This window comes from Tamandua tetradactyla, chromosome 1 (assembly GCF_023851605.1).
Source record: "Tamandua tetradactyla isolate mTamTet1 chromosome 1, mTamTet1.pri, whole genome shotgun sequence".
Taxonomy (NCBI): Eukaryota; Metazoa; Chordata; class Mammalia; order Pilosa; family Myrmecophagidae; genus Tamandua; species Tamandua tetradactyla.
The window spans coordinates 18,244,583-18,260,054 of NC_135327.1; the positions used below are offsets into that span (position 1 = coordinate 18,244,583).

Consider the following 15,472-nt stretch of genomic DNA (forward strand, 5'->3'; position numbering starts at 1 on the left):
GGAATTTAATGAGTTGCTGGTTTACAGTTCTAAGGCCAAGAAAATGTCCCAGTTAAAACAAGTCTAAAGAAATGTCCAATCAAAGGCATCCAGGCAAAGATACCTTGGTTCAAGAAGGCCGATTAAGTTCAGGGTTTCTCTCTCAAGTGAGAAGGCACATGGCGAACACTGTCAGGACTTCTCTCTCAGCTGGAAGGGCACATGGCGAACACGGCGTCATCTGCTAGCTTCCTCTCCTGGCTTCCTGTTTCATGAAGCTCCCCGGGAGGCGTTTTCCTTCTTCATCTCCAAAGGTTGCTGGCTCGTGGACTCTCTGCATTTCATGGCTACATCGTTCTGCTCTCTCTGAATCTCTATTCTCCAAAATATTTCCTCTTTTATAGGACTCCAATAAACCAATCAAGACCCACCCAAATGGGTGGAGACATGTCATCCCCTAATCCAGTTTAACAACCATTCTTGACTAAATCACATCAACCAGGACAATGATCTCATTACAGTTTCAAATATACAGTATTGAATAGGGATTATTCTACCTTTATGAAACGGGATTAATATTAAAACATGGCTTTTCTTAGGGGGCATACTTCCTTTCAAACCAGCACACCAGTAGAAAAATTTTAATTTTTAAAACTGTTTTACACTTTTAAAAGTGCTAAAGAAGACTATGTTAGTTTGCAAGCTAGTGGAACGCGACATATCAGAACTAGAATGGCTTTTAAAAAGGGGAATTCATTAAGTTACATGTTTACAGTTCTAAGCCTATAAAATTGTACAATCCAAGGCACCAATAAGAAGTTGCCTTCACTCAAGAAAGCCAATTGGTCAGGGGCACCTGTCATCTGGGTAGTCAAGTGCTGGCATGTGCTGGTCTCTTGCTTCTGGGCTCCACTGCTTTCAGCCATTATTCCTGTGGGGCTTCCTCACTTTACTTCTCCAGGGCTGGCTTTCATCTCTTGACTTCCCTTGACTCTCTCCAGGTTCTGAACTGCTTAACATCTCATGGTGAAGTCTGTTGGGCTCCAAGCATCTCCAAACATCCGTATCTCTGTTCTCTGAAGCAACTATTGTCCAAGAATCTACATCTGCTCTCTGTGTCAACGCCGAGGCTTGTCATTTTTTAACTCTCCAAAACATTACCTTTTAAAGGATTCCAGTACACTAATCAAGATCCATATGGAACAGGTGGAGTCACATCTCCACCTAATCAAAAGGTCACACCCACAAATGGCCACTCATCTCTGTGGAGGTAATCTAATCCAAAGTTCCACACTACAATATTGAATTAGGATTAAAATACGGCTTTCCTGGGGTATATAATGGATTCACACCAGCATAAAGATAAAATCACATATATCTGAAGCACTATTACGTTTTTTTTAGTGCATAAATGTCCTTTATTCATTTAAACACAGAATTTAACAATTCATGAAATGCCTACTACTAGCAAAATACTATGCTTATTTTTTCAAAGAATATAAAGATGAAATTAAGATCCTACCCAAGCCTCATTTTCTTTCAGTATTCAAGGTGATCATTTTTAACATAAATACAACAGTTAGCTTCTGTGATCTAATTCTCTTTTCCTTTTTATTTTTGGCATGGGCAGGCAACTGGAATCAAACCCAAGTCTCTGACATGGCAGGCGAGAACTCTGTCTGCTGAGCCACTGTGGCCCATCCTCTCCTTCCCTGTTAATAAAATGGTTCAATGTTTCTGTACCACAGCTGCTCCAAAATAACACTAGAAAAGCATTTAATGATGCTTTATATATAAATATAGAAAATATATAATAATGTAGATTTATATACCTTAAGATGTGTTCTAGATTAAAATAAGCCTTTGATGATAGGGCAATGGGCCAATAAAACAAAGCATAAGATATAAAATACAAATAAATTTTATTGTGCAAAATTAAGGCCTCTGTATTCCAAAGCTTACTAAGGCTAAAGAAAGACTGGATAATTTTTAAGTCCTTCACAAAAATTTTGCTTTCACTATGTACTGTCCTCAACTATTAAAACTGGCCTGTCCAAAATGTTATCAAAACAAACACTTACAACACCAAGTCCATTAAAGAAAGCTGTCCCAAATGGTATTTCTTGGTGTAGGTGCTCTTCATAGTATGGGATGGTGGGATCTTAAATCCCTGTAATGCATTCCTGCAGCACCAGCCTGCCCATCATTTTCAAATTCAACAAAAACAAAGTCATGTCTTCCAGGCACCAAAAACTTTCTTAAAACCAGAGACTGATTAAACAGCGTGGATAACATCATCTTGTTAGTCTCTTCTGCTACGTTATTAAAGAATAAAATATAGTTTGGAGGGTGCGGCACAGTGGCTCAGCAGGCAGAGTTCTCGCCAGCCATGCTGGAGACCTGGGTTTGATTGCCCATGCCAAAAAATATATATATATATTCTATAACTATATATATATATAGTTTGGAGGATAATCCTGAGGAATTGGTACTGTATTCCCTTGGGTGTGGTTTAATTTGGCATTCCCAGACCAGGGTTCTTGTTTGCAGTTGTTGTAGTCTGTTCCACAGTTTTGGCTTTTTTCTTTTGTCAGCAAGTATGCCATGAATTTTAGATATTATATCAGAATCTTTTTGCATACTAGATTCGCATTGGTTTACCATAACATGAAAATCCTTGTAACTGCCCCAAGGCATTTGTGGGTGAGCCCTGTTCCTTAAATATAATAAAAGCCTACCCTCCTCATCTTAGCCTTTAAAGCTACAAGAGTATCTAACCACATGACCAAACTGAGAAAACAGGGCATATAGGAATCTCTTCTTCTTCTTTAATTCTGTCATTCACATTGTTGATATAAATTGTATGACTGGGTCTGATATCCATGTTTTCGATTAAATTGCCCAATAACCTGAGGCTTGCACGGTCTTATTACATATTTTTAATGAAGTGGAACCATTCTTTGTAGTGTGAAATGAAAGAAAAAAAAAACCAGAGCCCACAACTGTATATTCAATAGGCGCAAACGATATAAAGCAAAAACGGAAGACAAAAAGATGTAGTATACGCCTAATCGCAAGCAGTTGCCTCTAGGTGACGGGGCTCTTTTTCCTTTTCAATTTTTAAATAAGTTTTCTATTTTTACATAAAACTTTTGAAAAAGAATATATTCACATGATTTAACATTCAAAAGAGCTCTTTAATTTTTTTGACAACAATCTCTGAGTATTAAAAACAATATAAAACAAAATCTTCAAAGGCGCAGAGAGCCCACAGTTCCAGTCAGAAAGGCTGAACGAAGGCTTCTGGATCCCAAGGGTGGGCCCACCTCATTTCTGACTCCGGCACCAAGTTCCAGAGGCTTGAAAGAGCCACACGGAGAGAAAGGCGGTTTTTTGCATGGTTCAGAGCAGGGAGTCAAGTTTCTTGGGTTCAGGGACACCGCCACGATTTCAAGGGACAAGGAACTTACAACCGCAGGGCTTTAGAGTCCAATAATATAAAATGGGGAGAATGGTCGTACTTACCTCACAGGACTGCGGTGAGGATCAAACACAAGACATGTAAAGCGCGTTGCAGCGCCTGGCTTATATTAAGTTTCCACCGAACTTTACCATTCTTGTTGTTACGGCGCAACAGGACACAGGACCCTCCACCATCGGGTTCTCGACCAAGCCCGAGCTACTACTTCCGTTCCAAGGGCAGAGATCCGGTAGCTCAGCCTCGGTCTCCTCAGCTCCGGTGCCCGGCCTGAATACCCGCGCCGCCCGGGTTCCGCTCTCCACTCAGTCAAGGCCCGGCCCGACTAGGCCCGGGGAATCCCCGCCTGGTTCCCCGGAGGACGGAAGTACGGGCGCAGGGTTGTGGGCGGCCGTGCTTGTGTGTGGGGGGTCTACAGCCACAGACGTGGCCATCACTTACCATACTGGAACGATCCGGCTAGCTCCGCGTCGCACTAACACAGTCCAGGCCCGGAGTCTTTCTGCGCCTGCGCACAGCTCCTGTCAAAACCGGACGGCTCCGGCAGCCTATCAGGAGTGAGGGCGGGCCTGTAGGCAGGCAGGCGGATCTCGGCTGGCTCGGTCAGGGCTCGTGGAGAATTTGCGTAGCTCTGTCCAAAAGCGAAAAGCGAAGGAGCACTTCAACTGTGGAAAATTCCCAACTCCGGGTGCACCGAAAAGAGGCTGGTTCATGGCCTCTCATCTGATGTCAGGACTAGTTCTTAAAACCCTGGTTGAAGCCTGGCGGGCGAATAGGGAGGAGAGGAGAGGGAGTGCTGAGGCCTTCGTTTGGGCCCAGATTGAGATAGAAGCGTGGAGCCAAAATGCGTTTAAGACAAAGGGAAAGCCCAGGGGTGTGGATGGAGTTAGGAGTGTCTGGGAAATTCTGAGCACCCCCCTGAAGATTTTCCAAGCAGCTCTGAAAGTCATCTGGGCCAGCCAGGGAGTCAGCCCCACCGAATTATAACCAAGAAGCTAATTCACATCTCCGTCCTCTGGGCGTTTTTTCACCTTTGAAAGGGGGAGACTGAGTCCCAGAACCCATCATCTCGTTTTCTGCTTTTAATTTCCCACTTTGCAGACCACAGAAATTGCTGGTTCCTCTAGCAGAAAATACCTTCTGTTAAAACACTGCCATTTAATGAAATTTATGCCTCCTTACTATGTTGCATTATCCCAGTAGCGTCAGCACAATGTCAGCACACCCACTTTATGGATGTTGATTCTTTTTTTTTTTTTTTTTTAAAGGAAAGACAGAGAGAAGGAAGGAAGGATAGAAGGAAGGAAGGAAGAAAGGGAAACATCTTTAAACATTTTCTTGTTTTATTGTATTCTGTTTCTCCGTATTTGTTACATGGGCTGGGGCCGGGAATCGAACCGAGGTCCTCCGGCATAGCAGGGAAGCACTTTGCCCGCTGAGCCACCGCGGCCCGCCCAGATGTTGATTCTTTGAGGTGCTGGATTCAACAGATTATCTGACTCCAAGTCTTCATTCCATTTTAGCCTTTTTTCAGTGGGGAAGGCCTTGTGCTACTCCTTCCAGGGGTGTCTGCATGTTAAGAGGATTGGATGGTGACATTACAGTGGAAAAACCTAGTAGACACCACCTTAACCAGAGGATCAAGGTTAACATCATTGGCAATGGGACCTATGTCTTGTGCCTCCTAACTGTGCACTGAGAAAGGCACATTACCTCTGTAGTATTTTGCACAAAAACCCATGTCCTTAACCCTAAGAAACATCAAGCCCAAATTGAGGACATTCTACAGGGTACCGGACCAATATTCTTTAAAATAATGTCAAAGTCATGAAAAAGACAAGGAATTGTCAGACTGGAGATAAAAGAGACCTAAGAACTAAATATAGTAAGAGATCCTGGATCTGATCATGGAAAAGAAAAAGGATATTGGTAGCAAAACTAGTGAAATGTGAGTAAGGTCAGCTTAGTTAGGGTTCTTTTTTTTTTTTTTTTTTGACATGAGCAGGCTCCAGGAGTCGAACTCAGGTCTCTGGCATGGTAGGTGAGAACTCTGCCACTGAGCCACAGTTGACTGCTAGTTAGTGTTATTTTATCAATGTCAATGTATTAGTTTTGATAACTGTATCATAGTTGTGTGGGATGTTAGTATTGGGGGAAGCTGGGTGAGTAATGTGCAGATTTCTACCATCTTTGCAACAGCTCCATGAGTCTAAAATTATTTCAAAATTAAGTTTTTAAAAAATGATTAGCTTCAAAGGAATGACTTTTGAATGCTGGAAACATTAGGAAACCATTTAGCAAGGAGTAGTGCTGCAGTGACTGGACTCCAAAACATCCTGGGAGAGAGGCATATGAGTGATGTTATATAATGACAACCAGACTGAGAGGTGAAAGGATTTAAAATGATCACAGAAATCCCAGAAAGAAGCAAAAATGAGAATGACCAAAATGAGGGTGAATGAGGTGGAGATAATTAAGTTCTCCAGTCACAGAAAAGGCCTTGAGTGGCAGGCATAGTTTAGTCTGTGGTGGAGGAATCATTGCAAGATTTTAAGCAATGGAGAGGCATTGAGACTGACTGAGGTTTTCCAGAGATCATTCTGAGATCTCTGAGAAAGCACATAGGCTAGACTGGAGAGGGGAGAATGGAAGCAATAAGGACAGGAGGCTATGGTCAACCAACCTTAGGGATGAGGGCTTATGTGCTGTAGCAATGGGGAAAAAATTCAAAAGAAATTTTGGAGATAGGTTTGACAGGTTTTGGAGACCAATTAGATGAGGCACTTGACTGGTTATGGAAGATTCCTGGGTTGGGATTTGTTAGCAGCAAATATAGCAAGACAATTAAGCACACAGGATTTGGAGTCAGTTCTGGATCCCAACTGCATACTTGCCACTTGTGGAAACATCAGCAAATTAATCACTTTGAGACTTTTGTCATCTGTAAAACAGTCATTTCTCTCTGAGAGTGGCTGAGAAGACTAAAGGAGTCAGTAAATGTAGCATATCTAGCAGTATTTGGCACATAGAAACAAATGCTGGCAGTTGCCCTGGGATAAAGTAAATGAGTGGGGTATTGCTTGCTAGGATGGGGAAGATGAAAAAAGGAATAGATCTGAAATTAGACAATGAGGAAAAAATAATAGTATGCCTCTTTTCAGAGATCTGTAGGTATGACTACAAATTCTCAAGGTTCTTCTCTGTGGGGTACTTCGAGGAAATCCTCCTTCCCACAGACACTCTGCTTACAAAGAACATGTTCATAAGGGAGTAACATTGTTTTTCTGGGATTTTTGCTGAAGATCCTCCTCTTCTTCCAGCCCCCTCCCCAGCCTCCACAAAGGAGACTCTGCTCCTGCACAGACACATAAGGATTGACAACTGAAATGGGTGGGAGTGACAGCAGTTCCTGAGTCTCAGTTTGATGCTTTGTGTGCCAGTGGGGGCTGGAGAGCCAAATGGTCAATAAGGAAAGCTACGTATTTTACCACTGAAGATTTTCTTACACTGACAGGGCATGTGTTTCCCCTTTTCCTGAGCCTTCTAGCTGTCTGTCTGGACTGATTAAACAAGACAGGGTCTACTCTTCAGGACCTGGAAGGGGCCTGCAGTTTCTGTCCTCCAATCACTGTTAAATCAGTGTATTAAAAAATTCTACTTCCTCTTGCCTCTCTCCACTGGTTTGGTTTTCAAATGGGATTGTGATCATCTGGTGTCCCTAATGAGAAAATGATCTACTGAAGCCAGTGAGCAGACCACCTTGTTAAGAATGGTCAGCTTTGATAGCTAGTTGGCGATTCTTTACTCAGCACTCATGGCTAGTGACCTATCTTGGAACACTTTCAATTGTCTCAGATAAACAATTCAGATGGAGACCCTAATATTTGTCACTGGCCCTGCAGATGTCTTCATCTTGGTTTTCTTGAACACAGGAGCCAAATCTAATATCACCTGAGGTACCTGTAGGAATTTTTCTACCCACTCTACAATATAAGCTGCCCACTTATAAAACAGAATCAGGAATCTAGAGGACCCAGTCACAAACAAAGAAGGCTTCTCTGCAGGTGAGGAACACCTTCCTGTCCAAGACTAACAAAAAAGTGTGCAAATGAAGGACAAAAAAGTTTAATTATAAATATAATCCTGTAACTTTTAAGGAAATGCAAGTGAGGCAGCCCCTTAAGACCTTTATAAAAGCAGTTGACTCCTTATAATTATATCTGTTGAGTTATCTGAGTATTTGAAATTACAGTTCAAGGAAACAAAGGAACTCCAATTCAGTATTATACAATCCAGTGCTAGTATTCTGTTTAGTTAATGAAAACATAGATCTGAACAATTTCGCAAATAACTCTAAAGAAAAAGAAAAAAAAAAAAAGGAGGGGGCTAGAGATACCAACAATTGCTAAATAAAAGTGGTTAACCATAAAGATGTTTGGAAGGAAGGAGTATAAGTTTAGGTAAGTCTAATTCCTGTGTTCATAAAGATACCCATAAGTGGCAGAAATGTTAAGTAAAAAATGGGCTTGATTGGGAAGGCCATGGTGGCTCAGCAGGCAGAGTTCTTGCCTGCCATGCTGGAGACCTGGGCACGATTCCCAGTGCTTGCCCATGTGAAAAAAAAAAAAAGGAAGAAATAGTTCAGTTAGGATAAGACCTCTGTGGGCATTTGGGTCATACTTCAACAAAATTTCTGATGAATTTACATTGGTATGTCAATCTCCTGATGAAAAATTAGTATTTGAATTTTAAATATTGTTATAAGTTGTATGAAATTAAATTTTTCTGCAGCCTGAAAGAAGATGATAAATAAAAGAACAAGAATTAATTATTATGTGCTGCTGGATCGGTTTTAAACCACTTCATGTGATAAAACAAGTGAGGTCCTCCTCCCCTGACCCAAGCTATGAAATGCTGCTTTCCCCAACCCTCAAAAGAGCAGAAGAATAAGGCAATTACTCATTTTACCTTGTTTTTATTTCATTATAACATGCAGTAAAAAAAAAAAAATTAACAGGATTTATTAGCATTTACAATGCTTACAAAGAAAAAAGACCCTAAAAGCAATTTAGTTCAGATTTAAGAAATTGCTCTAATTAAACACTTATAATAAATCTATTTTCAAATGTTCAGTTTGGACCAAAATTTAAGTTAATATTTGGTAGATATTTATGTCTGCTGTCTATCTGCAGTATTTTTATATAATCTCTGATTCTTGGGATATCCAGCCCCCATTTTTCTAACACAGCAGGGAAGACATATACAGGTGACCACTTAAATTAAAGGAAGAAATGGAGTAAGGGAGATCCCAGGCTGCAAAAATATATACAAGCATTTACCTTTTCCAGAACTAAACGTTTCTTCCATAAAAATATTAAATAGCCAAGCTCTATAGAACTAGAGCCAGGGCTACTTCAAATATAACTATTCTGTATTTTAAAAATATAGGGCAGAAAGCCTTTTGGGTGATATTTATACATTTTCACACAATATTTCTAGGTCCCTAAGTGAATTATGAAGCATTATGTAGAACAACAACAACAAAAGTCTACTTTCTTACATCATCTCTTAATTTAACCTCATAAATCTCTTGTAAATATTGTAGGCAACTATGTTTCAATATGAGAACCCACCTCAACAGGAAGTCTTTATATAGAAGGCTTAATCTCTATAGCCATATATTATCAAAGTATAGACTTGTATAATGAATGGGTAGTTGGCAGACATTCGCTCTGTAAGACAAAGCAATAGCATTTTTTTCTCCCTACCAGCAAAAAGGCGGAGAGTCCCTAATTTGCAAACTAGAGGTTTTGGAGATCATACTACATTTTCTGGGGGTAAATGGAATAAAAAATTAAATAAAGATAGGGTTGGGAAGAGCCTAATCTCCCCCATTACACTGACAATTTCTGGATGAGGCAACTCTTTCACTTTCACTCATGTCTCTGCTTTATGATGGCAGTGTCTTAGAGAACACAAGTTAAAAAATGTTTTTCTTGTTGTTTCAGGAATTAAATAGGGGTAAAAAACACATTTTCTTTTCATATGGAAAAGGGGTTTGTTACTCTCTGCTTAGTCTTGGCTCAATGCTATTTGTGCATGCTATGCTCCTGAAACCAGCCAGCGTCCCAGTTTTGTGAGTTATGAGGCTGTCCCCAGAGTTAAGATATGACAGAGATTTAGCTAGCTTATGCTTCATCCTATTTCCCATAAGATCAAATCTATGACAGCAGCCATCTTGACCAAGTCCAAGCTAGGCCAAGTTAAAAGAAATTAACTACAGAGAAGTTCAAAGTGCATTAATCAGTTACTAAAGCAGTCTAAAATTAAATAGTGATGAGGGGGAAAAAAAAAAAAGAAAACCTGCTAAATTTTCAAAAGAGAAAAGAACACAGCAGATGAGGGATGTTAATCCAATTCAGAACAATGTAAAGAATAGAAATGACTATTCTGACAGAATGTCAGAGAAATGAAGATTTTTAATTCACACAGAATTTCTGTAGTTACTAGAGGGTATCTTCCTTCATTTTATCTAGTACCACAGTTCTCCCTTCTAAAGGAAAATATAATTTCAGAAGATGTTTCATTAACTCTTTATGTACTAGAAAGCACTCAGGTTACAACTTGAACTCCTTGGCAATAATTAAATATAACTCAAATTATTGGATTATGATATGATTAGAAAGATGTAGTCTATTCCCATATAAAAATCTTCAATGATGACCTCAGATGAATTCAGATAAATTAATTCCAATTCTAGGTTAACTTTTATAAACAGTAAAGGAACCACAGTGTTAATTAAAATCATCAAAACTTCCAAATGAGGAGAGGTATGAAGTCATTTGCAGGCTGGGACCGACTTCTTCCTGAATTCAAATTGACAAGGGTACTCTGTACAGAGATACAAGAGTACTGCATCACTTCCAGGGATAACATCAAAATGAAGTGATGCATATGCTCCAGAAAGGAAAAACAGTCAGGCCAAGGCTGAATGAAGCAAGAGGAAGAGCACAAGCCAGAAGTTTGTCCATGGTCCCCAGAAAATGGGCTAAGCTTGCACTTTTAACAAATACCTCTTAACAAGAGGTTCAGTGTGAAGATCTTGCATATTGCAGTTACCAAGATTCCTCCCTGCATATCTGCAGACTCTCTAAAAGAAATAAACCTACTCCCAAGTGAGATGTTTGACACATAGGTAAAATTATTGTTAAGGAAAAAATCTAGTGGAATACGACAAGGCAAATTTCATTGCTGTTGTTAAATCTCAAGTTAAGTAAGGTTTTAACTAGTCATTTACAAATTTCCTTTCTGGAAATGTTGAGCGAAATCCAGAATCACAGGGAGAGAAATCTCAATGATAACATTAACAGACTCACATACAGAGAACTCTCTAAACAGTCATAGGCCATTTTACAACAAGATGTGCAACAGGCAGAGAAGAAATAGGACGAACATTGCAAATGAGTTCTTGTCCTTCAGTGGTACAAATTCTCAGAAGTTACTCTTGTCCAAATCCTTCTGTTTCTTCAATGGCAAACAACAGCTTTTCTTTTAGTTGCTCATAGCTCTTGTAGGGTGGCAGGTCCAGGCGGTTAAAACTAAAAATAAGAATTGTTAGCTTAAGAAAAGGAAATGTATAAGGAAGCACACAGGCAGTGTAATACATCAACACTGGATTTTAAAAAGTTGGGCAACACTGGGTTCAAATCCAAGTTGTCACTGGGCTTTGAAGCAAGTACTTTAACATTCTCAAGCTTTAGTTTCTTTTTTCGTAAAGTGGGAATAACAATACTTTCCTCTCAAGCTACAGTAAGAAGAAACAAGCTCAATATCTAGTGCTCAGTATGTATGCAATAAAACATTAGCCTTCCCCATGACCTCACACCTTATCCCCAACTAGATCAAGGGCTGGCAAACTTTTTCTGTAAAGGATCAGTTAATAAATAGCTTAGGCTCTGTGGATTGTAAGGTTTTAAGAATACTACTTTAAGAGTAAGAAATTATTTTCTCTTCTAATATTCTGTTCCTACTGGATTTCTCTGTCCTATTCATAGCTGTGAGCTTTTAAGGGCATCTTTTAATTTGTAGCGATATCAACATCAGCTTTACAAGGTAAAGTGCTGATAAATCTGCCCCAAAGCTTTAGCATTTGCTGTATTTTTAGGATAAAGGCTAAGCAAATGTCTGATGATAAAAGAAATAATGCTAACCACAAGGGAAAAATAAATTTACAATTATGACTTTTGTTAGTTCTTACAAATGAAAAACATGGAACATGACAAATTTATAAGGCTTATCTTCAACTATACGAAAGTATAATTAGAGTAGAACATGCTCTGTTCCGAGTTTGAAAAAAGCAAGGAGCAAAAGGTCAAATCAAAACACGTATATAAAAGAAAAATAAACAAAAATCATACAACTCAATAAAAAAAGGACAAACAACCCAATTTAAAAATGGTTAAAGGAATAGAACAGACATTTCTCTGAAGAAGATATACACATGGCTGATAAGCACATGAAAAGATGCTAGAGATCACATTAGTTTTAAGGGAACTGCAAATCAAAATCACAGTAAGCCACTGTGGAATTTAGTTTGGCCATTCCTCAGAAAACTGAACACAGAATTGCCACATGACCCAGCAATCCCACCTCTGGTATATTCCCAAAAGAAAAGAAAGCAGGGATTTGAACAGATGTTTGTACAACATTACTCACAATAGCCAAAGGTGGAAGCAGATCAAGTAACCATCAACAGATGAATGTATAAATAAAATGTGGCACATGCATATAATACTATTCAGTCATAAAAAGGAATGAAGCTCTTACACATGCTATTATATGGATTAACTTTGAAGACATAATGTTGAGTGGAATAAGTCAGATACAAAAGGACACATGTATGATCTCACTTATGTAAGATACCTAGGGTAAACAAATCCATAGAGACAGAAAGTACATTGCATTTATCAGGAGCCCAGGAAGAGGGGTGGGAGGATGGGATAGAAAATTATTGCTTAATGGGTAAAGAGAATCTGTTTGAGGTGATGAAAAACTTTTGGTAATGGCTGCTGGTGATGGTAGCAAGATATTTTACAGGTAATTGATATCACTGAATTGTTCACTGTTTTTTGGGGGGTACATGGCCCGGGAATCGAACCCGGGTCTCCTGAATGAAAAGTGGACATTCTAACCACTGAACTACCTGTGCACCCTGAATTGTTCACTTGTAAGTGCTTAAAATGAGAAAATTTGAGTTGTATATATGTTACTACAATTTAAAAAGATACCTTTTCACACCTACTAGGATGGCTGTAATTAAAAAAAAGGAAAATAAGTGTTCACAAACATGTGGAGAAACCAAAACTTTCATACATAGTTGGTGGGAATGTAAAAGAGTGCAGCTGCTGGGGGGCAGTTAGGTGGTTCCTCAAACGTCAAACACAGAAGGAACTACCATTATGCCCAGCAATTCTACTCCTACATATAAACCCAGAAGAACTGAAAATAGGGACTCAAACACATATTTGTACACCAATGTTCTTAACAGCATTATTCATAAAAGCCAAAAGATATAAACAACCAAAGTTTCTATCAACAGAAGACTGGTTAAAAAAAAATGTGGTATGTACAATTAATGGAATACTACTCAGCCATAAAAAGAATGAAATTCTGATACAGGTTACAACATGGATGAACCTTGAAAACATTATGCTAAGTGAAATAAGCCAGATACAGAAAGACAAATACTATACGAGTCCACTTATATGAAATAATGAAAATAGGCAAATACAGAGAGACAGAAAGCAGATTACCAGTAGCTGGGAGAAGAGGGTAAGTGAGAGCTACTGCCTATGGGTATAGAGTTTATGTTTGGGGTAGTGAAAAATTTTGGAACTAGACAGTGGTGATGATTGAATAACACTGTGAATGTAATTAATGTCACTGAATTGTACACTTAAAAATAGTTAAAATGGCACATTTTGTTTTACATATTTTAGCACAATAAAAATCTACTGAAAAATCAATTATATTGCTATACACTAAACTATGGACAATCTGAAAATGAAATTAAGAAAGCAAATCAATTTACAATAGCAAAAAAAAAAAAAAAAAACACTTAAGATGGGGGTGCATGGATAGTTCAGTAGTAGAATTCTTACCTGCTATGCAGGAGACCTGGATTCAATTCCTGGCCTGTTTAATCCCCCCCGCCCCCCAAAAAAAACTTCAACAAATGGTGCTGCAATAATAGGACACTCACATGGAAAAAGAATGAAATGTGACCCCCACCATACAGCATAGAAAACAAAAATACATTTAACAATTTGAAAAACTTATATACTGAAAACTAAAAACACTGTTTACGAAGACCTAAATAAATGGAAAGACATCCCACGTGCATGGATTGGAAAATAAAATAATATGAAGATGGCGATAATCCCTAAACTGATTCTATAGATTCAATGCAATCTCTATCAAGATCCCAGGTGACATCTGCAGATACAGAGAAACCTATCCTAAATGCATATGGAAAAGCAAAAGACTCAGAATAAGCCAAAAACAATCATGAAAAAGTTAATACAGACAGAAAGATAGATAGATGGATCAATAAGATGGAAAGATGGACAGGTAGACAGAATGAGACAGCAAATGTGGCAAAATTTAAAACTGATAGATCTGGGAATGGGGGGGTGTACTGGTATGAAAGTATGTACCCCAAAAAAGTCATGTTTTAATCCTGATTCAATCTTGTAGAGGCAGCCATGTCTTTTAATCCTGATCTGATAATGAGGGTAGGAATCTTGATTAGATTATCTACATGGAGATGCGATGTGCCTAATTGTGGATATTAACATTTGATTAGAGGGAGATGTAACTCGACCCATTCCAGGTGAGTTTTGATTAGTTTACTGGAATCCTTTAAAAAAGGAAACATTTTGGAGAAACCTGAGAAATGACAGAGTGACAGAAACAACAGAAGCCACAGAGCCCACAAAAACTTTACCGCAGAGCTGACACAGATGTGGACATGGAGAATAGAGACACGGATGTTTGGAGATGCTTGGAGCCCAGCAGATGTTGCCATGAGATGTTAAGCAAGCCAGAACTTTGAGATGCAGATGCCAGTCATGTGACTACTCAGCTGACAAAGGTGTTCCTAACCCATGGACTTTCCTTGAATTAAGGCAATCTCTTATCGGTGCCTTAATTTGGACACTTTCATTTCCTTAGAACTGTAAACTTGTAACATTAAATTCCCCTTTATAAAAACCATTCCAATTATGGTATATCACATTCGGGCAGCTTGCAAATTAACAAAGCGGGGTATGTTAGAGTTTTCCATGTGGGTTTTGTATTACTTTTGTAATTGTCATATAAGGTTGAAATTATTTAAAAATAAAAATTTTAAGGAAAAAAACAAGAAACATAACAAAAACTTACTACAAAGCTACAGTAATCAAGATAATGAGGTACTGATATAAAAAGTCATACATTTATATAAGATTCCACAAGGGTTCCATGCACTAGAGTAACTTTCCAGAAACCTACAATCTCCAGATGGGTCCCTGGTACAGATAAGTCCTAAAATCTAACCCAGCCTCTCCAGAACATCAGATAGTTCCATCTCCCTATCCCATTTTAGTGACATACTCTTCCAATATCAAAACTTTAGAACTGTAATAGCCCAAACAACCCCAATGAGAGGTATGGAAAGATCATAGGTGATGGTGAAATTATTATACATAGAGGATAGGACTTAACAAATGAATATGAATGCTGAATCATTAAAATCATATCTCTTTTAGTCTCTGGTATTTTAGAGCAGCTAAAACCTAAAAGTGTGAAATCGTAACCCATGTCAAAGTGTGAAATATGTTCTACAACTAACTGTGGTGCTGTGCTTTGAAATTTATAGCTTTTTTGTACATATGTTATTTTTCACAAAAAAAGGAGGAAAAAAGTCAATTGTGAAGATAAAAAACAATTTTAAGCGCTCTAGCCTCCTATATTCTG

The 15,472-nt window shown here is 38.7% G+C and overlaps 2 protein-coding genes across 4 annotated transcripts in view; both read right to left on the reverse strand.

Moving 5' to 3' along the window:
- DYNLRB1 (dynein light chain roadblock-type 1) overlaps positions 1-4,024 on the reverse strand; it is a 30,339-nt gene extending 26,315 nt beyond the window's left edge. The window contains exon 1 of the mRNA XM_077110761.1: positions 3,899-4,024. Within this exon, the coding sequence (XP_076966876.1) occupies positions 3,899-3,901 (3 nt within the window). The 5' untranslated portion in view covers positions 3,902-4,024. The remainder of the gene's footprint in view (positions 1-3,898) is intronic.
- A 4,401-nt stretch (positions 4,025-8,425) lies between these two features.
- The window catches only part of ITCH (itchy E3 ubiquitin protein ligase), a 237,554-nt gene continuing 230,507 nt past the window's right edge, over positions 8,426-15,472 (reverse strand). For all 3 annotated transcript variants that reach the window (XM_077110773.1, XM_077110787.1, XM_077110780.1), the window contains one exon: positions 8,426-11,055. In XM_077110773.1, coding sequence (XP_076966888.1) covers positions 10,956-11,055 — 100 coding nt within the window. In that variant the 3' untranslated portion in view covers positions 8,426-10,955. The remainder of the gene's footprint in view (positions 11,056-15,472) is intronic.